General features: G+C 45.7%; 1 protein-coding gene across 12 annotated transcripts in view; it reads left to right on the top strand.

Moving 5' to 3' along the window:
* LOC138742284 (ephrin type-B receptor 1) overlaps window positions 1-25,549 on the top strand; it is a 507,783-nt gene that overhangs the window by 336,037 nt on the left and 146,197 nt on the right. Inside the window, exon 6 of one of the 12 annotated variants that reach the window (XM_069896479.1) lies at window positions 5,526-5,819. The exons of the other annotated variants lie outside the window; for them this stretch is intronic. Within the exon in view, the coding sequence (XP_069752580.1) occupies window positions 5,526-5,536 (11 nt within the window). The 3' untranslated portion in view covers window positions 5,537-5,819. Of the gene's footprint in view, window positions 1-5,525; window positions 5,820-25,549 lie in introns of those variants that run through there. 12 annotated transcript variants of the gene reach the window in all.

Genomic DNA, 25,549 nt, shown 5'->3' with positions numbered 1-25,549 from the left:
ACCATTTCAGCTGCCAGCTCGTTCCACACTCTCACCACTTTCTGAGTGAAGAAGTTCCCCTCAAAGTTTTTCTTAAAGCTTTCACCCTTAGTCCTCCAGATCCTGACTCACCTAACCTCAGTGGTAACCTCGGTGCATTTACTCCATCGATGCCCCACATAATTTTGGATGCAATTTTGTAAATACCTCTAGATTGAAACCTCCAGTCTTAGTGAGAAGCAGAAACATTCAGAAAGAAGACCCCCCACCCCCACCCCATCTCATAGCTATCAAAGCCCAAAGTGAGAGAAAACTTTTCCCTTCTTCATTCCAAAGCCATATGTTAGTGCAAATTGAAGACTTGTCTGCATCAACCAGCAGTGTTTGCTACTGGGTTGGAGAGGTTGGGCATTCACTTTGAACCCTGTGATGAAAGTCACTCCCCTTTGTAGCAGACACCACATCACCAGATGGTTAGAGTGTTCAATGGAGCCTTCCTATTCAGGGAAATAATGGCCAAAAAAAATCTCATGTCATGCAATTACAAAGCCTGTTTGCGCCTGTCAGTGCAAGCCACAGAATTGGCTTAAAGATGGTCATTAATATAATTACAGCTGTCGCCTTTTACAATGGTGACTGCAGAGTCAATGAAAATGTCAAAGGATAGCAGTTTCATGCAATGCATTTCCAAGGCTGCCTGTGTAGGCAGGTACAACCGTGCCTCTCCTCCCGCTGCCTGCTTGTCCCTTGTGACATGTGGCCGTACAGAGCAGTTGAAACTTCAGAACGACAGTGTGACACAGGCCATGCACCAAGCATCATGTGCAGATTAAACAAAAACTGTGCATGATCCATCCGCCTCTCTCGTCTCCATCTGAAGATTTTAGGGACGGGGTGCAGTTCTGGTCGCCTAATTATAGGAAGGATATAAACAGAGTGGAGAGAGTGCAGAGAAGGTTTACCAGAATGTTACCTGGGTTTAAGCATCTAGAGTATAGGGAGAGATTGGACAGATTAGGTCTTTATTCTTTGGAGCGTAGAAGGTTGAGAAGGGATTTGATAGAAGTATTTAAGATTATGAAAGGGATAGACAGAGTGGATGTGGATAGACTATTTCCGTTAAGAGGAGGAAAGATTAAAACAAGAGGACATGAGTTAAGAATTAAGGGGCAGAGGTTTAGAGGTAACATGAGGGGGAACTTCTTTACTCAGAGAGTGGTAGACGTGTGGAATGAGCTTCCGGGAGAAATAGTGGCGGCGGAGTCAATTGTATTATTTAAGAAAAGGTTGGACAGGTATATGGATGAGAAGAAGATGGAGGGTTATGGGCATTGTGCAGGGAGGTGGGACTAGAGAGGGGTGTTTGGTTCGGTGCGGACTAGAAGGGCCTAATGGCCTGTTTCCGTGCTGTAATTGTTATGTTATGGAAATAGAGGGATATTTGAGGATGCAGGACGGGAAGATGGAAGTGGGAAGGGAAAAGGTGGGGGTAGAATGTGGCAGCTTGCAGTGGCAAACTGCCAAATTGCCTTTCCCAGGCTGGGCGTCTGACGGAATTCTGTTCAGCTGATACCCGCTGAGTAAAATCTTCGACAGGTGAAGAAACATCTTGGAGAGGGTGACGAAACATGGGTGCGGCAGCGGGTGTAGAATACGAATACGGTCAGAGAGGCGGCGGGCCGTTGAAAGTCAAAGAGAGGAACAAAGCTTAGCTGTGGAAACAGCAGACAAACGTGCTGGAGAAACTTGGTAGGTTCCGCAAATTAGCACAGGAAATAAAAAGGCGATCGACGTTTCGACCTGAGCCCTTCGTAAGGGTGCTGAAGATCAGGTGGACGCCTGAAGAAAGTGGGAGAAGAGGGCCGAGGGTTAGTGAGGGTAACTTTCTGATTGGAGAAGGAAGAGAAGGGGTGGGGAGCTGGGGGAAGGTTGACAGGGGATGAGGGGGAGGGGGGGAAAGAATTCTTCCAGGTGAAGGGATTAGGCCTGAAATATCAACTGCCTTTTATTTCCTATGGATGCTACATGACCTGTTGAATTTCTCCAGTATTTTTGTGTACTACGCCAGACCCCAGAATCGGCTTGTTTTCCTCCATCAGACTGTGGAAACTCTTTTCGCAACTCCCAACACGGTTATGAGTGCACTTAAAGCTGCTTTAACACCCCCACCTAGATGCATAAATTAGTCTTCAGTCTTCCCAGAAACTGCAGTCGCTTTGCACCTTCCTGACAAGGGAGGAGATATTGTGTGCTCTCAATAGGTCTCTAGTTATTTGAACTCCAAGGAACTTGATGCTCTCCACTCTCTCTACTACAGGTAGTCCTTGACTTCCAACCTACGCAAGTTATGCCCACCCGCATGTATGACCAAAATTTTTTTTAAAATCTTTATTAAAACTATTGTACAAGCTCATATTTTGTATTAAAAGTACTGTACACAGTGGTCCCCACTCCCAGCGGCAGCCCAAAGTCCACACTCTTGTTCCCCATGGCAATTGAGGTCCCCATTCCCCGGGGCAGCCCGCGGTCCCTGTTCCCCACGGCAGCCCGCGGTCCCCATGGCAGCCCGAGGTCCCCGTTCCCCGGGTCAGCCCGAGGAACCCCTTCCCTGACTTACAACTAACCCCAAGTTACAACCAACCCTTTGGTCCCCATTACGGTGGTAAGTTGGGGACTACCTGTACAGAGTTGTTGATGTGTAGTGGAGGGTGGCTGTTCCTGGTCCTCCTGAAGTCCACATCCCCTTTGTCTTGTCCACGCTGAGACTCAGGTTATTACTCACACACCATTTCATTTCACGAGATTTTCCACCTCTTCCCTGTAGTGCAACTCATCGTTGTTGCTGATGAGCCAACGACTGTTGTGTCACCTGCAAACTTGATGACACTGTTGGAGCTGGATCTGGTGATATAGTCGTAGGTCAGTAGCGTGAACAGGAGTGGGCTGAGCACACAGCCCTGAGGTGCACCAAGGCTCAGCATGACGGTGCTCAATGTCCTGCTATCAACCCAGACAGACTGTGGTCTTTCCGTTAGGAAGTCCTGGATCCAGTTACAGAGAGAAGTGTTGAGTCCCAGCGAGGACAGCTTCTCCACCAGCCCCTGGGGAATGATCGTATGAAATGCTGAGCTGGTCGATGAATAGCAGCCTGGCTCATGAGGCAGCATTCTCCAGATGAGTCAGGATGGAGAGAAGAGACAAGGCTGCAGCATCATCCGTGGAACAGTTCCTTACATAGGTGAAATGAAATAGGTCCAGCGTCTCTAAGAGGTGTTCTCTGATGCATTCCTTCACCAGACACTCAAAGCATTTTGTAATGGTGGAGATCAGGGCCACAGGGCAGTAGTCATTGAGGCCTATTTTTATCACCCTCTTGGGTACCGAGATGATGATAGCTGTCTTGAATCCTGCGGGAACAATAGACTGTTCCAGTGAGGTGTTGAAGATGTCCGTGAAGACCTCAGTCAATTGGTCAATTAGTATGTTGCTTGGACCCACCGCCTTATGTGGCTTCACCTTGAATCGGGTTCTCCTCACCTCGGCCATGACAATGCAGGGGTCCCATTCATTAGGGGGCTGCAGAGCTTTTTGGACAACGTCCTGTTCTTCTCATCAAACTGTGCAAAGAAAATGTTCAAGAGGGCCGGAAGGAAGGTGTCATCATCTTTAACTTGCACGGTTGACCTGCGATCCGTAATAGTCTTGATCCCTTGCCACATGTGCCTCGTGTTGCCATGGTTACACAGCTGTCTATGGATATTCTGTGTGTATCCCCGCTTTGCTTTCCAGGTTGCATGTGAGAGTTCAGCCCTGACTGATCTTAGTGCCATCCTACACCCTGTCCTAAAGGCAGCATCTTGAGCATCCTCTGCACCCATCCATGGTTTCTGGTTAGCCCTGGTTGTGAATTATTTGATCTCGGAGACATCCTCAATACACTGCTGATGTTTCCAGGCACTAAGCTCATGTATTCCTCTATGTTAACATGACCACTGCCTCCCTGAAACAGCTCCAATCTGTGGTATCAAAGTAGTCCTGCAACACTGCTCCGGCCACAAACCACCGCCTCCCCCCACTTCCCCAGCCACATCCTGATCTCCCTGCAAAATCACTTTGTTTGCTTTGCCAGTGGTCTGTATGCAGGAGTTAGCAGGAGAGATTTGTGATCTGAATAACCAAGGTGGGGGCAAAGTGCCGCCTTGTATGCACCAGGGATGTTGGTGTTCACCGACCCAGGCTGTTCTCTCATCTGGTAGCTGGTGAAACGATGATTTTATTCAGGTTGGCGTAATTGAAGTTGCCAGTAACAATCATGGCACCATCAGAGTGGGATGTCTTAGCATTGCAGATGGTACTATAAAGCTCCTTCAGGGCTTCATCCTCATTAGCCGGAGGCGGAACCTAGACTGTGGCAATCAGCGTGGCCAATAATTCCCTGGGCAGATAGAAGGGTCTGCATTTCTCAAGGAGGTGCTCTATCTGCTGAACAGACGATCTTCACATCTGAGACATTGCTGAACCAGTTCTTGTTTTTTGTTTTTTTTAATTTTTTATTTTTCACACCATAAATCACATTAGCCATGATATACACTTTTTCTTTTTCACACATATACAGTGACTTTTTCTCCCCCCCTCTCTCCTCCCAAGCCACCCCCCCACCCCCCCCCCCCCCATCCATTTTAGGTATACAATCTAGGTTGCATTAAACCCATCAGACAATGTTGTCATTCAACAAAAATACACCAGAAATTCTACTGAGTCCATTCTTTTCTTTCCTTCTCCTTCCATCAACTTAGGTAATGTTTGTCCCCGGTAGGTTTTCGCTATTGTATTTAATGTAAGGCTCCCATATTTGTTCGAATATTTCAATATTATTTCTTAAACTATATGTTATTTTTTCTAATGGAATACATTTATTCATTTCTATATACCATTGTTGTATTTTCAAATTATCTTCCAATTTCCAGGTTGACATAATACATTTTTTTGCTACGGCTAGGGCTATCTTAACAAATCTTTTTTGTGCATCCTTCAAATCAATTCCAAAGCTGAACCAGTTCTCGTTGATGTAGATGCACAGACCCCCTCACTGAGTCTTGCCAGAAGCAGCAGTATCTCTGTCTGCCCTGAAGGAGATGAGGCCATCCAGATGGATCACTGCGTCTGGAATGGAGGCCTGGAGCCACGTTTCTGTAATCACTAGAGTACAGCAGCCCTGCAATTCCCTCTGGTTCAGATGCAGCCTCAGATAATCCATTTTGTTCCCCAGCGATCTTACATTTGAGAGTTAAGATCATCGGGAGTGTGAATCTGAAGGGGTTAACTCTCAGTCCAACCTGATACTGGCCTGTTTTTCATACTTCTGTCTTTTTCAGTAGCGCTTCCTATGACCTCCCGCTCATCTCCTGAGATCTGCTCCACTTTTTGCCGCTGTCTATGTTCCCTTACTTCAGTAGATTTAAACCGCAGAAGCTTACCAATCCGATCCGCTAATTTGAAAGTCCAGTTCGCTTTTTGAAATTCGATGAGTGTTTTTCTGATTATAGATGCCATGTAGTGGGTTGGAGACTTCACCGTTGTTGAGGCTCTGCTGCAACCTTGTGAACTGCCATCCTGTAGTTTTTCACAACTCTGATCCTCATGTAGAAAAATGGCAACTACAGACTCCAAAGGTGATCAAAAGTCCAGCTCTCTTGTACTTGCACCAATGAAGCAATTAAACAAACCGTAGTACTCACAAACACCTGTGAAACCAAATGTTATGATGCCATGAAATGGGGGAACTATATATAAAAATTGCTGTAATTTCTATATGATCACACCAATATATTTACAAATAACCTTGAATAAAATCTGGAATGTGCATTTTAATAAAGGTAAAGATTCCAATATTGGAACCTAACACTACATTTAGAATATAACATACATGAAATTCTTTAACTTTTGTCGACCGTAAGGCAGACAGAGTCGCCACTTTGTCCAGCGCCTCCTCACAGAAACCCACAGCACCTGATGTCCCAAGGTGGTCTCCCCTCCAAGTACTGACCAGTCCTGAGCCTGCTTAGCTTTCAAGATCAGACAGTGTCAGGCATATTTAGGCTGTAATCATGAGAATTGTTTAAAATTCTGGAGCATAGGGGCAAATCAAGAAAAAAAGTGTCCTTGTCCCAAACATTATGGAAAACACTGTACATGGGTTTAGAGCAATGGTTATCCCTATGCCATAGGTGCTCTGTGATTAGTAAGGGATTACTTAAGGTGGTACCTAATTGACTCACTCTGTGCACGGTTTCATAACTCCAGAGGAAATGGACCAATGACAATTTTTCTCAAGCAAAATATTTCAGTCACATTTGGGTCTAGAACAGTGATTCTCAACCTTCCCTTCCCACTCACACACCACCTTAAGCCATCCCTTACGAATCACAGAGCACCGATAGCATAGGGATTACTGAAAATGGTATGTGAGTGGAAAGAAAATATTTGAAAACCACTGGTTTAGAGGGATATAGGTCATCTCTTGAGTCGGTGCAACATTTTGGTTGGCCTGGGCTGCTGGACTGAAGGGTCTGCTTCTTCACTGTGTGACCCTGATACACTGACTCTCGTCGCACTATTTTAGAATTGACTCCATTTGTGCTCATGTTCCTGGTAACTTATCCTGCACGTTGGCAAGTTGCCAGTGCATTGGGTAGATGGGCAAGTGTTTGTATCTACTTCGTAATGGTCCCAGGCTTGGCTTCAATTGGGTGATCGTCTTTAAGAGGTGATTTTGTGGTCGCAAGTTGACATTTTGTCCGTGAATACCACATCAGTTTCAGTTTCATTGAAAGAGAATACAACATTGATTATTAGAGCATAGTACAGGCTTTCAGCCCACAAGAACGTGCCGATCTATTTAAACCTACCCCATAACAATCTCCTCTTCACTGCCTCACAACCATAACCCTCTATTTTTCTTACATTCATGTATCTATATAAGCATCTTTAAAAGATCCCTATTATACCAATCTCCACCACTTCCCCTGGCAATGTATATTAAGCTTTAAGCACCCACCACTCTGACATCTCCCCTGAACTTTCCTCTGCTCTCTGTAAACAGATGCCCTCTGGTATTTGCTATTGGGAAAAAGTGCTGGTTGTCCACCTTGTCTAAGCCCCCAAAATCCTGTCAAAGTCTCCTCTCATCCTTCGTCACCCAAGGAGAAAAACCCCAATCTTACTTCAATAACATGAAGGATTATGAATAATTGTTTAAAAAAATCTGATTTTAGAAATCAATGTTTTCTGTAACCAAGAAAAAGTTTTTTAACACGAGTTTGGTAATTTTTTGAAATATTAGGAAAATATTCACCTTTTTTTGTAATATATGTTACAGAAAGCAAAGGTGATCTTTAAATTTATTTTTTTTAAAAATGTAGACATACAGCATGGTAAACAGGCCATTTTTGGCCCAAGTGTCCGTGCCACCCAATTTACATCCCATTAATCTACACCCTCGGTGCGTTTCGAATGGTGGGAGGAACCCCCCCCCCCCCGGGAAAACCCACGCAGACACAGGGAGAACATACAAACTCCTTATTAGGCACTTTCAGGTGGCCAATTGCCCTGCGTGAAAAGCCGCACATTTAGGCAACGTACGGTTGTTTTGAGGCCACCTTAATGTGCAGGAGGGGCTCTTGAGGCAAGAGGGATAATCAGCTCAGCTCTGTGGCTCCCCCAGCCACCTGAATGCAGCTGGATGAAAGCGGATGTTAAAGGGTCAGTCTGCTGATCACAGCTGACACTGGGCAGGAGCCGGAGTGTGCTCAGAGACGCATCCTGTGCTGCTGTGTCCTTCAGGTGGCCAGCGTGGCGTTTTAAACACTGCCACCTGAATGGCAATTTAAAGGGCGGCTTCTGCTTCTTCAGGCACATTTTTAGCGTAGAAAGCACCTGAAAAAGCCTACAGATAGCGTGAGATTCAGACCCCGTTCCTGATCGCTGGTGATGTAAAGGTATTGAACTAACCACAACACCGACTGTGCCGACCCTGCAAAAAGTCATGTACAAGAACTGTTTACTATGTGCCTAACAATATATAAATATTTGCCTTTGTATTTTAAGCACGAGGCAGGTGTAGAAGATTTCTGAAGCTATGTCATGAGAGGGAGTATGACTATTAAATCCATTGTTTACATTGCATCATGACTTCCCTATTCCCTTAATCTTTCTATCAATGTTTAATGCTGTTAAACATGAGGAAGATTATTTATGTTTGTGACAATTGAGTTCAGAGAGTAAGCTGTTTCTGTTAAATGGAACTAAATTCTCACACTTGGATCATTCAGCTAGTTTCTACCCCCCCCCCACCCCCCCATTATGATCTTATGATCTAAACCGGTAGTGCTTTCGTTTATTCCTTTAGATTTGCTCGCATAGGTGTATTCGGATGGCAGGGGCTCATGGGCCTGTCACTGGATTATATCTCTAAATTAAAAAAAAAACATAGTAATCTAGAGGATGGGATGTTGCCGCGGACAACCAAAGGGTATAGAGTGTCTGTGAAACATTGATTGACTTGGTCAGAAAAGTAAAAACAAATTAAATTTTACTCCGCCTGTCAGATGTCCAAGTGTGGAATATGGAAGAAAACCAGAGCACTCAGTGGAAATCTGTGGGGAGAACGTACAAACTCCTTACAGACAGCATCAGATTTGAATCTGGACCATTATGCTAAACATGCCCTGAACAGTAACCTCTCAACCTGACCCTCAAGCGCCCACCTATTACTGCGCCACCAGAATCAGTCCACCCTTTGTACCCCATCTGATTAACCCTCTGTCCATACTTGAACTGAAGTTACATCACGCCCAATAAAGTTGAACCAGTACTTGGCCTAGTAGTCATGTATATAAGGAATATAGTATAGACTCCCCACCTCCTACCTACCCAATCCCAACTTTGGCCCAAATCATTCACTCTGAATTAACAACCTCCTTGGAATCCTGATCCCGCCTCTCTCAACCCCCCCCCCCCACCCTTCCTACCTCCACACTGATGTGCTCTCCCTCAATAATGAATTACAATGTATCCCTGCAAATCACTAATTTGCTTAGATCGTTACCAGTGCAATCAATGCGCTCAACGGAAGGATCATCCATTCTCATCATTGCTAACCTCGCTGCAACAGGAAGGCCTCTAACAGTTCTGGTTACTTTAAATGGCCAACTCATAGCTTAAGGGCTTCGGCAGTCCTGACCAACTCATACCTCCTCAAACCTGTTCTGCTCCCCTGAATTTTTATTGGAAGATCATTAAATTCCTGTTATCTCTCAGTATCAAATGATTCCAGTCAGAATCATAAACCACTCCATTATCGAATATATATCTTAGATTTCAAGGTGATGTTCGAGTGTTGCAATTTTAGGTGAATTATACCAACCAATAGAGACCTTAGTAAAGTGAGAAAATTGCTCAATTAAATTCTGGGTTTTTTTTCTGAAGACACCATTGATTTTTGTTTGATTTTGTGTAATTTACTCATCTGTACGCTCTTTCCAGTCCATTAACTGATTCTCCTATTGCTATTACATTGTGTCAATGAATTTTAAAGAATCATCTTTCTTTACACCCACCTCTCCTTCCCTTATTTATCCACAAAATGGGTTTGCATCTTTCAATTTCTTCTTCAGAACCATAGAACACTACAGCACAGAAAGCAGGCCATTTGGCCCTTCTAGTCTGTGCCGACCACTATTTCACTAGTCCCATTGACCTGCTCCTGCTCCATAACCTTCCAGTCCACTTCCATCCATTTATCTATCCAATCTATTCTTCAAACTCAAGATTGAGCCTGCATTCACCACATCAGATCATTCCACCCTACCAGCACTCTCCGAGTGAAGAACATTCCCCTAATGTTCCCCCTGATCCTTTCCCCTTTCAGCTTTAAACAAAACCCCTTGTATTTCTCTCCCCCAATCTAAGTGGAAAAGGCCTACTTGCATCCACTCTGTCTATACGTTTCATAATCTTGTAAACCTCTATCAACTCTCCCCTCTTTCTTCTTTGCTCCAAGGAATAAAGTCCTAACCTGTTCAGTTTTTCCCGGTAACTCAGCTCCTGAAGACCTGGCAACATCCTAGGAAAATTTATCTCTTGTGTTCTAAAATTTCCTGAAACTTAGAGCCTCCCCATTTTAACTAGCTGCTCCTCAGACTCAATTTGGTCATTGTCGCCATACAGTGACAAACTTTGTTTTGCATGCTAACCAGACAAGTCAACATCTATACACACAGGTGCCAGACTTCACTCCATGAGGTGTCTGAATAAAGCAGCCTCTATCCTCAAAGACCCACACCACCCAGGCCATGTCCTCTTCACTCTGCTACCTTCGGGAAAAAGGTACAGGAGCCTAAAGACAAGCACTCAGTGGCACAAGGACAGCTTCTTCCCCATTGCCATCAGATTCCTAAATAATCAATGAACCCATAGACACTGCCTGACTTTACATGCACTATTTTTTCAAATGTATTGTAAGGTGGTTAATATGAACGTTTGCTCTGTGACGCTGCTGCAAAACACTGAATTTTGTGACTTGTTCATGACAATAAAATTCTGATTCTGATATAGAATAACAATATGATGTTACATTAGGGTAGCGACCCAGGTTCGAATCCAGTGCTGTAAGGAGTTTGTCCATTTCACCATGACCTGTGTAAGTTTCCGCCAGGTGCTCCAGTTTCCTCCCACGTTCCAAAGACATACAAGGTTTGTGCAGTGACCTAGGATTCACTGGTAGGGTGTTGTGCGGATGGCTGGCCCCACCTCCTGGCTTTGCTCCCATCTGCCCACATATAACCCTGGTTTCCCGCCTAAACCCAGAACCCTTTCGAAGGCTACTGTTGAACCCTATCCTTAGTTATAAGCTAATAAAAGCGTTTGTCCTCCCTCCAGTCGTGAGAGCTTTTATTCATGCCTCAGTTTGAGAGGATAATTGGCCACACGTGTGTATTTGGGCAGCACGAGCCCATGATGTCATGTTAAAGAGAACAGTGCAGTTAAACAGTGCAAGGCAGTGGGAGGTTCCATTCAAGAGTCGATATATATACTTTGATATTGAGGAGTTTACTTTGAATATTTATGGGAAAAAACAAAAGCAAAATATTCAAAAATAAAGGAGCCGAATGAATAAGAGAAGAATACTTGAATCTGGAGGTGCGTGTTTTCAAAGATGTAGGATTGGTGTGGGATGAATCCTTTCATATGTTGGTTGCTTTCCCGAGGCAGTGGGAGGTGAAGATAGGGTTGGTGGAAGGGGAAGGGTGGTCTTCACCATGAGTTGCGCTCACAACTCTTTGTGAAGCTACAGATGGAGTTGGAGTCTCAGCAGTCATGTGTATAAGAAACATAGCTGCGGGGGAGGGGGGTTGCAGGCTGACGGGGCAGTGGTGTGATGGATGACATTGGAATTCCCACTTTCTGTTGGGGCCGCTCATTCTGGGAGTCCCTCGTCCCTTCCCAACAATCTCCTCCTAGGTACCTATGCCTGTGACCCTAAGAAATACCACACCTGCACCCTCACCTCTTTCACACCCCAAATAATCCTTCCAAGTGAAGCAAAATGCTTCACTTGTGAATCTTTAAGTGTCATATACTTCATCCAGTGCCTCTCCACACAGGGGAGACTGGAGCAGACTGGGAGATTGTTTCGTTGAACACCTTTGATGCCGCAGCAAGAACTTCCCAGTGGCCATCTAATTCAATTCCACTCAAGATTACCACACTGACATCTCTGCTCATGGCTTCCTGCACTACCAAACCAAGGCCACCCACAAATTGAAGGGACAGCACTTCATTTCTATCTTCGCAGTCTCCAACCAAAGGACATCAATATCGACCTCTCTGATATCTGTTAATCCCTCTCTCTCTCTTACCCCACCCCTTCCTTCTCCTATTGGAGAACTATCCCCTGTCCTGCCCCCTTCTCACCACCCAGCTTTTTTCTCTTCTTCTCTCCCGCCTGTATCAGACCTCAGTGATCTCTGCCATTTTGATGATCCTTTGTATTGACTTTTAGGTCTGATATTTTGCAGTGACCGTCCACACAATGATGCAACCAAACAGGACACACTTAATTTCAACAGGCACATCGAAAGGAAAGATTTAGGTGGACCAATTGTAGGAAAATGGGAAACACCAGGATCACCATGGAGAAATTGGGCTGAAGGCCCTGTTTCCATGCTGTATAACTCGACAACTCTGAGAAAATAGTTGAATGAGACCCTAGGTTTATCATAAAACCCATCTGGGTAACTGACAACCTCAAACGGAGGAAATTTGCCATCCTCAACCATTCAATATTATACATGATTCCAGACACTAATCTGTCCCCTCACATCAGAGCCAGTTGGAAATCAACAATTGATTTTGGCTTTGCCAAATGATATCCATATCCCAGCACCCAATGAATTAGAAAATCATTAAAATTTCAAGATTTCACCTCAGTTAATCAAGCACTTGGGTGGTGAAATTCATTGTGCAATGAAATGGGTGATAGGATCCCTGCAGGTGAGATTAACTATTCATCACCACCATCTTGCAAGTTCCAAGCCAACAATATGAGATTATCAGGAGCTTTGATAGGGTAGATAAGACAGCATCTTTTTCCTGCGGTGGCAATGGCAAATATCAGAGGACATCTCTTTAAGGTGAATGGAGGAAAGTTTAGGGGAGATGTCAGGGATATGTTTATTTACTTGGAGAGGGCTGGGTGCTTGGAATCCATTGCTAGGTGAGGTGGTGGAGGTTGCTACAATAGGGACCTTCAAAAGTCTTGGATAGGCACATGGATGGAAGGCAGAGGGTTATGGGTTTGAAGTAGGGAAGGATTAGATTGTTGTGTTTACATGGGTTGGCACAACATCATGGGCTGAAGGGCCTGTCCTGAGCTGCAATGTTCTATGTTCCAAGCTTGGTCTCTGCATGGTTTAGAGTCCACTGGTGGAAGTCACATCATTGGGGAAGATGCTGGTCGAAGTATGGCATTATTGCAAGTCAGGGGAAAGGCTTCCCAGCGTCCAGCCTTCTTTCCCTCCTCAACTGCAATCCAGCCAAATTGTTTTCCAGACCCGAAACTTATGGGAAAGTATCCCTCACGTCAAAAGCCCACTCCACTGGACTGCACTATTCCACATGTGAAATTATCAGCAAGGCTCCCCAATTCTGAACTTAGCTTGAAGGAAGGTCAAGGAGATGATTGAGCCAGGGAAACTGCCCTGAGGGACTCCTGCTGTGATGTCCTGGCACATCGCTTTGCTGATGAATGCAAATGACAGGAGCGCAGTTGGTCAAGGTGCATCACAGCACTTTTGGTTGGGTAACAAATAAACAAGTTTATTGTCATGCACACTGTACAATGTGCAGCTGCACCGAAATTCTGACCTGCTGCAACTGAACAGGTACTTGATAAAAATCAGCCACAGTAGCATACATGACTGAGTAAATGAAAGCAAATGCAAAAGATAGATCATAAACATACATGAAGATAGATAATAATAATAATTTTTTTTTACTGTATTGGTATTGACTCATTCGTGATATCATTGCATTCCACAGCCTTGATGTAGCCAGTAATCCAGCTCTTATGAATGTTCTTCCCTCCCTTCTCCCCTCTCTCCCCTCTCCCTTCTTCCTCCCTCCCTTTCTCCTTCCTTCATTCCTTCTTCCTTCCTTCATCCCTTCCTTCCTTTCTCCCTCCATCTCTCCCTTCCTTCCTCCCTCCATCTCTCCCTCCCTTCCTTCCTCCCTCCCTTCCTTCCTCCCTCCATCTCTCCCTTCATTCCTTCTTCCTTCCTCCCTCCCTTCCTTCCTCCCTCCCTTCCTTCCTCCCTCCATCTTTCCCTTCCTTCCTTCCTTCTTTCTCATTCTCTCTCTTTCTTTCCAATGTTCTTTCTTTTTCTCTTTCTTTGTATCGTAGAGTAAGCTTGGAGCAGCTGTAGCAGCTCAGTACCAAGTCAGTGCGGGCTGCAGAATAGTACATCTCCGTGGTCTGTGACCTTGTGGCCTGGCATTCCTCACTCTTATCATCTCCATAAACCCTGCTTCAGATTGGAAAACAGAAACACAAGGTGCTGCATCACAGGTCAATGTGTGTGGCTATCAGGCAAACCATCCCCTCCTCCATTGACTCCATCCGTGCCTCCCACTGTCTCAGTAAATGTGCCACATTTGTGTGAACCACGTACCTTCAGATTCAAGGACAGTTTCTTTCCTGTTGTTATCAGACACTTGAGCGGACTTCTGACTGGTAAGGATAGGTCTGGTCCTCAGGTTGAGATTCTAAATTGGAGAGTGCCCAATTTTGAAGAAATGAAGAAGGATCTAGAAAGCGTGGAATGGGTTAGGTAGTTTCTGGCAAGGATGTGCTCAGCCTTCAAAGGAAAATTTTTGAGAGAGCAGGGTTTATATGATCCTGTCATGTTTTTGAGAGATATTGTGGATCTGGTTAAGAAGAAGAAAGAGGTGTATAGCAAGTTTTACAAATGAGGTACTTGAGGAGTATAATAAATTCAAGAAAAACAAAGCAAAATGGAATACCAAAAGGGCTAAAAGAAGACATGAGATTGCTTTGGCAGGCAAGCTGAAGGAAGACCCCAAGGGCTTCTACAAGTATATCAAGAGCAAAAGGACACTCAGAGACAAAATTGGTCCCCTTGAAGATCAGAGTGATCAGCTATGTATGGAGCCAGAAGAGATGGGGAAGGTATACTCAGAAAGCAGAGTAAGTAGATAAATTCAAGTAGGCTTTTTGACACTGAGGTTAGGTGAGGTGCAAAGCAAAGGCCATTGGTTAAGGGTGAAAGGGGAAAATTTTAAGGGGAATATTAGGGAGAGCGTGGGAGTGTGGAACAAGTTGCCAGCTGAAGTGGTGAATGTGGGCTCAACTTTAACATTTACAAAAAATTTGGACAGGTACATGGATGGGAGGGGTATGGAGGGATATAGACTGGGTATATTTAATTTATTTATTTGTTGTTATTGCATTATTTGCTCTTTAGGTTGACTTGCCTGGATAGCACACAAAATTAAGCTTCTTAAGGTAGCTCTGAACATATGACAAAATAAACAATTGAATTCAAGCTGACGGGCTAAAGCAGATGGGTAGATTTAGGGATGCCACGGGTTAGTTGACATGCTCGTGTTTATTATCTCCAGGAAGGAGTGCATGAGAGCAGCTAGTTGGAGAAGGTTTTGATATGGCACTTACCAACACCAAATACTTGCACCTCTATGTTGATCAATTTAACCGAATTCTTCATTGAGGCTGTTGCTCGTCAAGGTACCTGCCTCTTTAGCAACCTCACTGTGCCCTAAAGACTACAGTGCAAGAGATATTGACTTAATTTTTTTATGCATCTTTGAGAAGTAGTGTTGTTGCGAGTCTTTTGCTTATCACCATCTGTCCTGGAGAAAGGGATTTTAATTCAGTCTGAATCTTTGCAGGAATATTTTCCAGATTTCTGAAGATCCAGACCAACCCTCTGTCCGGATACCACAATCCCGCAGTTTCTTGGTGACTGACAATCATCATTTAAGCTCCAGAATATGTCATTAATTCAAACTAAATTGCCCCCAGCTCCGCGGCAAGATATGATCTCGTGTCTCTGACCCTCTCTTCCAGAAATGTAACCACTCTACCCTAGTTCCCTTTGGAGGTGCAATGTATGCTTTTTAATAATTTCTTAGGAGGTTCTTTCTTACAAATTAATGTTCATTGTCTAAGAAAAATGGAGGGTTATGGGTGCAAGATAAGGGAACATAAGATTGTTGTGGAGTCAGTTTACATAGGTTAGCACAACATTATGGGCTGAAGGGTCTGAACTGTGCTGTAATGTTCTGATATGACTGAGTCAAACCCAAGGCTGATTTGCACTCCACCCCCATCTTCCCACTGGATTCTTCCGCTTCCTCGAGTTCGATCTAGTTTTTCTTTACATCCCCATTCTCACCTTATCAAATCCCAATGCTAGCAGCCATTGTCATTAATCACCCGCGTGTGACTCGTCTTCCTCTAGCTGACCCATTGGGTCTTCTTGCCTCTCTCTCACTGGTTCTGGTATTTGCCAGTCCTCTGCCTCTGTCCGTCATGCTTCCCCAAACCCTGTCCAACCCCTGCCATTCTGTCCCCTTTACACTGGTTCCGCTGCCACATTCCCTCAGTGCCAGTAAAGAGTTTCAGTGCAAAATGCCAACCATTCTTTTTCTCCCATTGCTGCTTGACCCGCTGAGTTCCTCCAGCAGATTGTGTTTTACTCCAGATTCCAGCATCTTGCAGACTCCCAAGTCTCCCCTCTCCCCCCACCCCCACTTCAGTCTAACACATCCAATATGTAGTTACAGCACCCATTCCTGCTTATGTGATCTTCCTGTCCAACTTTTTTCTTGCCATTATTGATTGAAACATCAGTTATCAATGAAACATCCCAAATTTATGCAAAGGGCTTTGTTTGCAAACCAACTCCCCTCCATCTGCATCTTCCACTGTCCCAGGAAAGCAGCCAATATAATAGTGGACCCATCTCACCCCAGTCACATTCTCTTCTCCCCACTCCCATAAGGTAGATGACACATGAGTTTGAAAACATGAGCTTCCATGTTCAAGGACCGTCTTTTTCCTGGTGTTAGCTGGTGTTTCCTTTTTTGCGCATTTTCTCATGATCCTCGCTTCCTTCCACCTGATGCCCTGCCAGCTTCAAACGCTCGGGGTGAACATCACCTGATGGAACGTGACCTGGGAACATACCAAAGCTTCTTTCCCCTTCACAATCAAAGACCACTCAGAATAATGTCAATTATTATTGACAAAATAAGCCAGGTGGGGGGAAACACCCTCTACCAGCAGGAGGATTGGAAACCAAAGGACAGGTTTAAGAATGGATCTCCCATTAGTAAATGAGTGCTTTGGATAGTTTAACTGCACTTTTCTCTTTAAAACTATACCATGCACCTTTTGTCTTGCATTATGTGGGGAGGCACGGTTAGTGTGATGGTTAGTACAATGTTATTACAGCACCAGCGACCAGTGGCATCACTAGGGTCCATATCACCCGGTGGGGTAATTCACTGACTGTACGAGTGTACTGAGCATATTGATTGAAACAGATGTGTGTTCCTTGTATGTCCGGGGTGGCGGAAAGGGGGAGGGGGCACTGGCGGCAGCATAGGGTGTGGAGGGGGAGGGGCTCTGACCGGAGCACATTCGAAGATTCAAAAAGTAAATTAGCATAGACTTTGAGCCTTGTAGATACATTGATAAATGTAAGCTTACGAAAAATGTTATAACTAACTAGAGGGATATTTTAATAAAATATAATAAATTTCTGCTGAAACACTGAACAAACATTTTATAGACAGTCATTTTAGTGTCACCCGCTCTGATGGTATCGCCCCGGGCTGCCCACTAGTGACGCCTGTACCAGCGACCCAGATTCAAATACACCGCTGTCTGTAAGTGATTTAAATGGTCTTCCCATTTGGTTTCCTCCAGTTTCCTCCCACATTCCAAAGACATACAGGGTTAGTAATTGGTCGCATGGGAGATTTTGGGTGACGCCAGCTCATGGGCCAGAAGGGCTCTATCTCTAAAATAAAACCAGAAAATAAACAACGTTTGTGTCCTTGAACCACCTACGGCCCTAAACATGGGTTTATTTGCTGAAAAGCGTTTATTGACACAGCAAACTTTTTGTCTGTATCTCAGTTATCTGACAATAAACTATTCAATTCTTCCACATGCCACTAGATGTCGGCAGTGTGAACTGACTGAGTGGCCCCACTGATGTTGATGGGCTATTGTCCAGGAGTCCAAGTGGGACAACCATAACATCTGTAATAAGCAGTCGAACAATCCCAGTGAAAAATTTCATGCATTATTATTTCTATATTCTAAACTATTCTTCCTCCTTAGAATTGAATGCAAACCAGCAGTACAAACCAATTGACAAAATAAAGCAAATATATTCTTTAATCAAGAACATGGGCTTTATAGATTAAAAGTCAATCTGCAACTGAAAAATCAATCAATATGTTAATGAAGGTATTAATTTATATTTATCTGGAAGTTCATGGGCTGTCGATGGCACTAATTGTGGTGTACAATCACTTGAACGTATTGTATTTTTATTACAAAATTCAATCCATTGATGTCATTGGATTGGACTTTGCAGAATATAACTCACTGAAGCCACTCTATAGTTCATTAGTGCATTAACCAGCGATGAACTTCATTCCTTTTGCAATTGAATTTTAAGGCCCGCAATCCAGTTTCCTCAGCCATGTTTTCCTCTTCACTCTTCCAATATTATAAACTGTTTACAACCAGCATTCTTTTTCTGTAGAAGGTGCGGAATCTTGTTTTCGCCATGCATGTGCAGGTTTGTTTCCTTTTTTGTGCATTTTCCCATGATCTTCGCTTCCTTCCACCTCATGCCCTGGCAGCTTCAAACGCACGGGGTGAACATTACCTGATGGGATGTGACCTGGGACCATACCACTTCACAATCAAAGACTGCTCGGAATAATGAAGGGCTTTAATAAGCCAGGTGGGGGGAAACACCCTCTACCAGCAGGAAGATTGGAAACCAAAGGAAATGGAAAAAGAGTCAGTGAGAAAGGGAGACATTTCTTCACACTGCGGGCACCAAGGTTCGTAATGGATCACTCGAGTGTGTGGTGGAAGCAAACTTCAAAAGAGAAGGTTTCTTGAAGTGTACCAGGATGAATAATTAAAAAGGAGAAAAGGCCAGTAATTGCAGGAGCTGAGCATGTTGAACAAAATACTGCTTTTATTGTCAGTTTAATACAGAAAAGAGCTGGAAAAACCCAGCAGGTCACACAGCATTCATAGGAATTCTTGAGCCCTTCGTCAAGATATGTTTTAAAAAAGCCACAGGTGCCTGATTAAAAAGGTTGGAGGGGGAGGAAGGAAGAAGGGGCAGCAGGCCAACAGGCAAGAGGTCATAGGTTGATGTAAGTAGGAGGCAGAAGAGAAAAAAAGCTGGGAGTTGATGGAGGGAGAGGAGTAGCTCTCTGAATAGAGGGGGATGGTGCACTACAGGAAAGGAGACAGAAGGATTGGGAACTAGGGAGCGTCCCAAACCAGAGGTGTCGATGTTAATGCCGTCTGGTTGGAGAGTGCCCAGATGGAATACAAGGCACTTTCCCTCAAATTTGCAGATGGCCTTGACAACCTAGGTGGAGTGGGGAAAGGGCTAGTTTCTTGAGTCGAAGACTGTTCATTGAAGTAGTCAGGCTCAATGTTCAAAGTACCTTTTGAATTCCCAGTGTTGGAGTGACAGACATTGAGAGGCACAATCTTTAAAATGAAGGTAATTAAGAAAGGGTGATGCTGGGAAGAATTTTTGATACAAGGCATGTAACAGTCTTCATCATGGCTTTCCCTTGAGGTCGAGGATGATGACCTTTGTTCTGTTGATCCCATAGAGCGAAGACGCCTATGCTTGTATTTGTTTAGTGTGTACTTAATGTCCAAGAAGCACATGATACTTCACAAATCAACCAACTCATTCCAATGGTGTGGAAACCACAACGATTGGAGCTGGTGGATTTGTTGCAGGCTTCGTCTGCCTTCACAGCCGTTGAATTTGAAGTAACTTTGTCCGCTTGTTCCACCGTTGAGGTCTTGGTTGGATTTTTCTTTGTCAGGAACCTCCCCCTCGACCTTACTGCCATGGGTGACCCTTCCAGGAACATAGCTCCTGACGGCATCCCTCTCGGGATCTGAAGATCACACAAGCTTCTCCACCACGACGTTGACAGTCCACAGAGAAGCGAGTAGTAGTATAATACCTGAAAACTATGTTCAGCCTTGGGAGCGGGTGGAGGGGAAGGAAGCAGTGGGAAACTTCAAAATCAGGATAATTACTTTCTTTGTTAGTTTAAGATACAAACCAAAGACAGGTTTGTGCATGGATTGGCTGGGATTAAATGTAGTGGAACAGCTTCGATGAGGAGAGTGATTGCAAAATTTAAAAACATCTGGCAATAAAATGGGATTCTTCTGCCAGAATAATGGCCATGTGGGTCTTCATGGGGTCTTCCAAAGTTCATTTCACTTTGCATCCTTGTGAAGGGACAGGGGGAATGGGGAAACCAAACCATTGGTCTGGGTGAGATTTGGATCTCACCCCTAGAGGTGGAGACAATAAGCCAAGTTCAAATTTATTATCATTATGGAGAATAATCATTGTAGATATTATCATTAGGGCGGCACTGTTAGCATAACACTGTTACAGTGCCAGCGATCGGGACCAGGGTTCGAATCCAGCGTAAGGAGTTGGTATGTTCTCCTCACACTTGTGTGGTTTAACCGGGGGCTCCAGTATCCTCCCACCATTCAAAACATACCGATGTGTAGGTTAATGGGGTGTAAATTGGGCAGCACGGACTCGTGGGCCGAAATGGTCTGTTACCGTGCTGTATGTCTCAATTTAAAATTTAAAATAAAGAACCAGATAAAGCAGCATTTCTATGGACCACGGTGAAGAGGCATATATATACAATACACACTGTAAACCTTGTGTTTTTGATTTTAGTTAATTTTGTGCTCATCTCCTTAAGAAAGACTATTGTTTGTAGTGTCACCATAGTGAGTATGACATAATGTGTCATAATATCCGTGCAGACTAAGAGCTTGCATCTCATTCTTCAATGATCTATGAAGGGGAATGTGAGCTTGAGATAATTTTCTTTGAATTTGTCCTGTATATCTCTTTGAAGTTTTATATCTCTATAATTATACAGTATCTTTGGCTTGGCTTCGCGGACGAAGATTTATGGAGGGGGTAAAAAGTCCACGTCAGCTGCAGGCTCGTTTGTGGCTGACAAGTCCGATGCGGGACAGGCAGACACGATTGCAGCGGTTGCAGGGGAAAATTGGTTGGTTGGGGTTGGGTGTTGGGTTTTTCCTCCTTTGCCTTTTGTCAGTGAGGTGGGCTCTGCGGTCTTCTTCAAAGGAGGTTGCTGCCCGCCAAACTGTGAGGCGCCAAGATGCACGGTTTGAGGCGTTATCAGCCCACTGGCGGTAGTCAATGTGGCAGGCACCAAGAGATTTCTTTAGTCAGTCCTTGTACCTTTTCTTTGGTGCACCTCTGTCACGGTGGCCAGTGGAGAGCTCGCCATATAACACGATCTTGGGAAGGCGATGGTCCTCCATTCTGGAGACGTGACCCATCCAGCTCAGCTGGATCTTCAGCAGCGTGGACTCAATGCTGTCGACCTCTGCCATCTCGAGTACTTCGACGTTAGGGATGTAAGCGCTCCAATGGATGTTGAGGATGGAGCGGAGACAACGCTGGTGGAAGCGTTCTAGGAGCCGTTGGTGGTGCCGGTAGAGGACCCATGATTCGGAGCCGAACAGGAGTGTGGGTATGACAACGGCTCTGTATACGCTTATCTTTGTGAGGTTTTTCAGTTGGTTGTTTTTCCAGACTCTTTTGTGTAGTCTTCCAAAGGCGCTATTTGCCTTGGCGAGTCTGTTGTCTATCTCATTGTCGATCCTTGCATCTGATGAAATGGTGCAGCCGAGATAGGTAAACTGGTTGACCGTTTTGAGTTTTGTGTGCCCGATGGAGATGTGGGGGGGCTGGTAGTCATGGTGGGGAGCTGGCTGATGGAGGACCTCAGTTTTCTTCAGGCTGACTTCCAGGCCAAACATTTTGGCAGTTTCCGCAAAGCAGGACGTCAAGCGCTGAAGAGCTGGCTCTGAATGGGCAACTAAAGCGGCATCGTCTGCAAAGAGTAGTTCACGGACAAGTTTCTCTTGTGTCTTGGTGTGAGCTTGCAGGCGCCTCAGATTGAAGAGACTACCATCCGTGCGGTACCGGATGTAAACAGCGTCTTCATTGTAGGGGTCTTTCATGGCTTGGTTCAGCATCATGCTGAAGAAGATTGAAAAGAGGGTTGGTGCGAGAACACAGCCTTGCTTCACGCCATTGTTAATGGAGAAGGGTTCAGAGAGCTCATTGCTGTATCTGACCCGACCTTGTTGGTTTTCGTGCAGTTGGATAATCATGTTGAGGAACTTTGGGGGACATCCGATGCGCTCTAGTATTTGCCAAAGCCCTTTCCTGCTCACGGTGTCGAAGGCTTTGTGAGGTCAACAAAGGTGATGTAGAGTCCTTTATTTTGTTCTCTGCACTTTTCTTGGAGCTGTCTGAGGGCAAAGACCATGTCAGTAGTTCCTCTGTTTGCGCGAAAGCCGCACTGTGATTCTGGGAGAATATTCTCGGCGACACTAGGTATTATTCTATTTAGTAGAATCCTAGCGAAGATTTTGCCTGCAATGGAGAGCAACGTGATTCCCCTGTAGTTTGAGCAGTCTGATTTCTCGCCTTTGTTTTTGTACAGGGTGATGATGGTGGCATCACGAAGATCCTGAGGCAGTTTACCTTGGTCCCAACAAAGCTTGAAAAACTCATGCAGTTTGGGATGCAGAGTTTTGCCGCCAGCCTTCCAGACTTCTGGGGGGATTCCATCCATACCTGCTGCTTTGCCACTTTTCAGTTGTTCGATTGCCTTATATGTCTCATCCAGGGTGAGGACCTCATCCAGCTCTAGCCTTAGGGGCTGTTGAGGGAGCTGGAGCAGGGCGGAATCTTGGACTGAGCGGTTGGCACTGAAAAGAGATTGGAAGTGTTCTGACCATCGGTTGAGGATGGAGATCTTGTCGCTGAGGAGGACTTTGCCGTCTGAGCTGCGCAGCGGGCTTTGGACTTGGGGTGAGGGGCCGTACACAGCCTTTAGAGCCTCGTAGAAACCCCTGAAGTCGCCAATGTCCGCGCTGAGCTGGGTTCGTTTGGCGAGACTAGTCCACCACTCATTTTGGATCTCCCGGAGTTTGCGCTGAAGATGGCTGCATGCGCGACGGAAGGCTTGTTTCTTCTCTGGACAGGACGGCTTTGTAAGGTGAGTCTGGTGGGCAGCTCGCTTCTTTGCCAGCAGCTCCTGGATTTCCTGGCTGTTTTCGTCAAACCAGTCCTTGTTTTTCCTGGAGGAGAAGCCCAGTACCTCTTCAGTGGATTGCAGTATGGTAGTCTTCAACTGATCCCAGAGGGTTTCAGGGGACGGGTCCGTGAGGCGGGTTGCATCGTCAAGCTTTGCTTTGAGGTTTGCCTGGAAGTTTCCTCTCGCTTCGTCTGACTGCAGGTTTCCAACATTGAACCTCTTTCTGGGGGCTTTATTGTTCCTGGGCTTTGGCTTGAAGTGAAGGTTGAGCTTGCAGCGAACCAGCCGGTGGTCAGTGTGGCATTCCGCGCTAGGCATGACCCTGGTGTGGAGCACATCTCGTTTGTCACTTTCTCGCACCAGGATGTAGTCCAGGAGGTGCCAGTGTTTGGATCGGGGATGCATCCAGGTGGTCTTAAGGCTGTCCCTCTGCTGAAAAAGGGTGTTTGTAATGACAAACCGCTGTTCTGCGCAGAGCTCCAACAGGAGGCGCCCATTGTCGTTGCACTTGCCGACGCCATGCTTGCCCAGGATTCCTGGCCAGGTTTCTGAGTCTTTGCCGACACGAGTGTTGAAGTCGCCCAGGATGACAACCTTGTCGGCTGTAGGGGTGCGTTGGATGAGGTTGCGCAGGTCAGTGTAGAACTTGTCCTTTTCTGCTGGTTCCGCCTGGAGGGTTGGAGCATAGACACTGATGAGGGTGATGTGACGCTTGTTTTGAAGGGGGAGTCGCATGGACATGATTCGGTCCGAGAGGCCTGTCGGAAGGTTTTCGAGTTTGGAGGCAATGAAGCTCTTGACCATGAAGCCTACACCAGATAGGCGTCGTTCATCCGAAGGCTTGCCAGACCAGTAGAGTGTGTAGCCCGCGCCGCGTTCTTGGAGGCTGCCTACATCTGCCAGGCGGACTTCACTGAGAGCGGCTATGTCGATGTCAAGTCTGAGGAGTTCATGTGCAATGAGGGCAGGCCGACGTTCAGGTCGGTGGCTGTCAGCCTTGTCTAGCATGGTTCTGATGTTCCAGCATGCTAGCTTGAGTTTGTGAGCATCTTTTGAGGGGGAGGACGTGGAGGGGGAGGACGTGGAGGGGGAGGACGTGGACCTGTCCTCGGGCCTGCGCAAAGGAGCTTTTAGGTGGAGTGCAGTGCGCGCAGTACTGGCCCCACCCTTTACACCCATGGTTCGTGTGCCGTGGCCAAGCAAGCTGGGACGTGGCAGCGAGGTCCTTGGGTCGTAGGTTTTATATCGGAGTGGCCTTCTCCTATGCAGGTTTCTTACCTGGGCTGGAGGGGCCTGCCTCCCCTCCTAGGTCGGTCCATACTGCCCAGACCGGGGCCGAGGCCGCCGCAGCTCACCCTGTGCCTGGACTGGGGCCGCCGTCTCCCACTCGGTGCCCGGATCGGGGCCTCCGCCTGCCCCACTCGACCGAGGCCGGGGCCGCCGTCTCCCCCTTGCTCCTGCCCGTATCGGGGCCGCCGCCGTCTACCCTTCGCCCGGACCGGGGCCGGGGCCGCTGCTGCTCTCCCTGTGCCTGGACTGGGGCCGCCGCCTCCAACTCTCTGCCCGTATCGGGGCCTCCGCCTGCCTCACACGACCGAGGCTGGGGCCGCCGTTTCCCCCTTGCTCCTGCCCGTATCGGGGCCGCCGTCGTCTACCCTTTGCCCGGACCGGGGCCGCTGCTGCTGTACAGTATATGCTTTGATTATTCATCATTATGAAAATCTTGATGTTTATCTGATTTATCAACGAGTTAAGCTTCATAAAGCTGCATCTACAAAGTTTGGTTTATTGGATTAATAAGGTAGTAATTTGGAATATCGTCCCCATGTTTCCTTGAAGAGGACACGTTTTGAAATTAGGAAATACTAGAACCTGGTAAGTGTTGTCGATAACATACTACATTGTAATCGCATATATGCAAAAAGATATAATTTAAGATAAGTATTTGTATATATAGGAATAATTTACCCAATTACAAGATACCATTCATCAACCTTACAGCCTGGCAGCTCTGACTTGGTACTTCTGTACCTTCTTCCTGATGGTAGTTGATTAAAAATACTGTGTGAAAAGAATCTTCAATTATTCTTTGAGCCCTGTTTAAGCAACACTCCCACTGAATGTCATCATTAGGGAAAGAGAGACCTCAGTGATCATCTCGGCCATTTTGATGATCCTCTATATTGACTTCTGGTCCAATGACAGCAGACTGGATGGGCTGAATGGTGGTATTTTGTTCCTGTCTTTTATAATAAAATTAGTAATATTAGGAGATTCAACAGTAACATTCAAAATGGTACTGATTCCCTGTGTGAATGGACAGAATTTGCATTGTACAGAGAGAATGATAGAAGATACAGACTAGATGGACTGGATGGCCTTTTACTTTGGTTCCTCCATTTCAGCCCTCACCATCTCTTGTCCACAGATTCAGGTGTTAATAGAAGGGAGAAAGAGTGCGATAACCCCAGGGTTTCTTCCCTGTGTCGTTCTATTGACTATGAAGATCAACAGAGTCTAGATCCAAGATGGCGAAATGCGCCCTCTGCAGCCCAGACTCTGA

This window comes from Narcine bancroftii, chromosome 9 (genome assembly GCF_036971445.1).
Source record: "Narcine bancroftii isolate sNarBan1 chromosome 9, sNarBan1.hap1, whole genome shotgun sequence".
Lineage (NCBI taxonomy): Eukaryota > Metazoa > Chordata > Chondrichthyes > Torpediniformes > Narcinidae > Narcine > Narcine bancroftii.
This window is presented reverse-complemented; position numbering and strand designations above follow the sequence as displayed.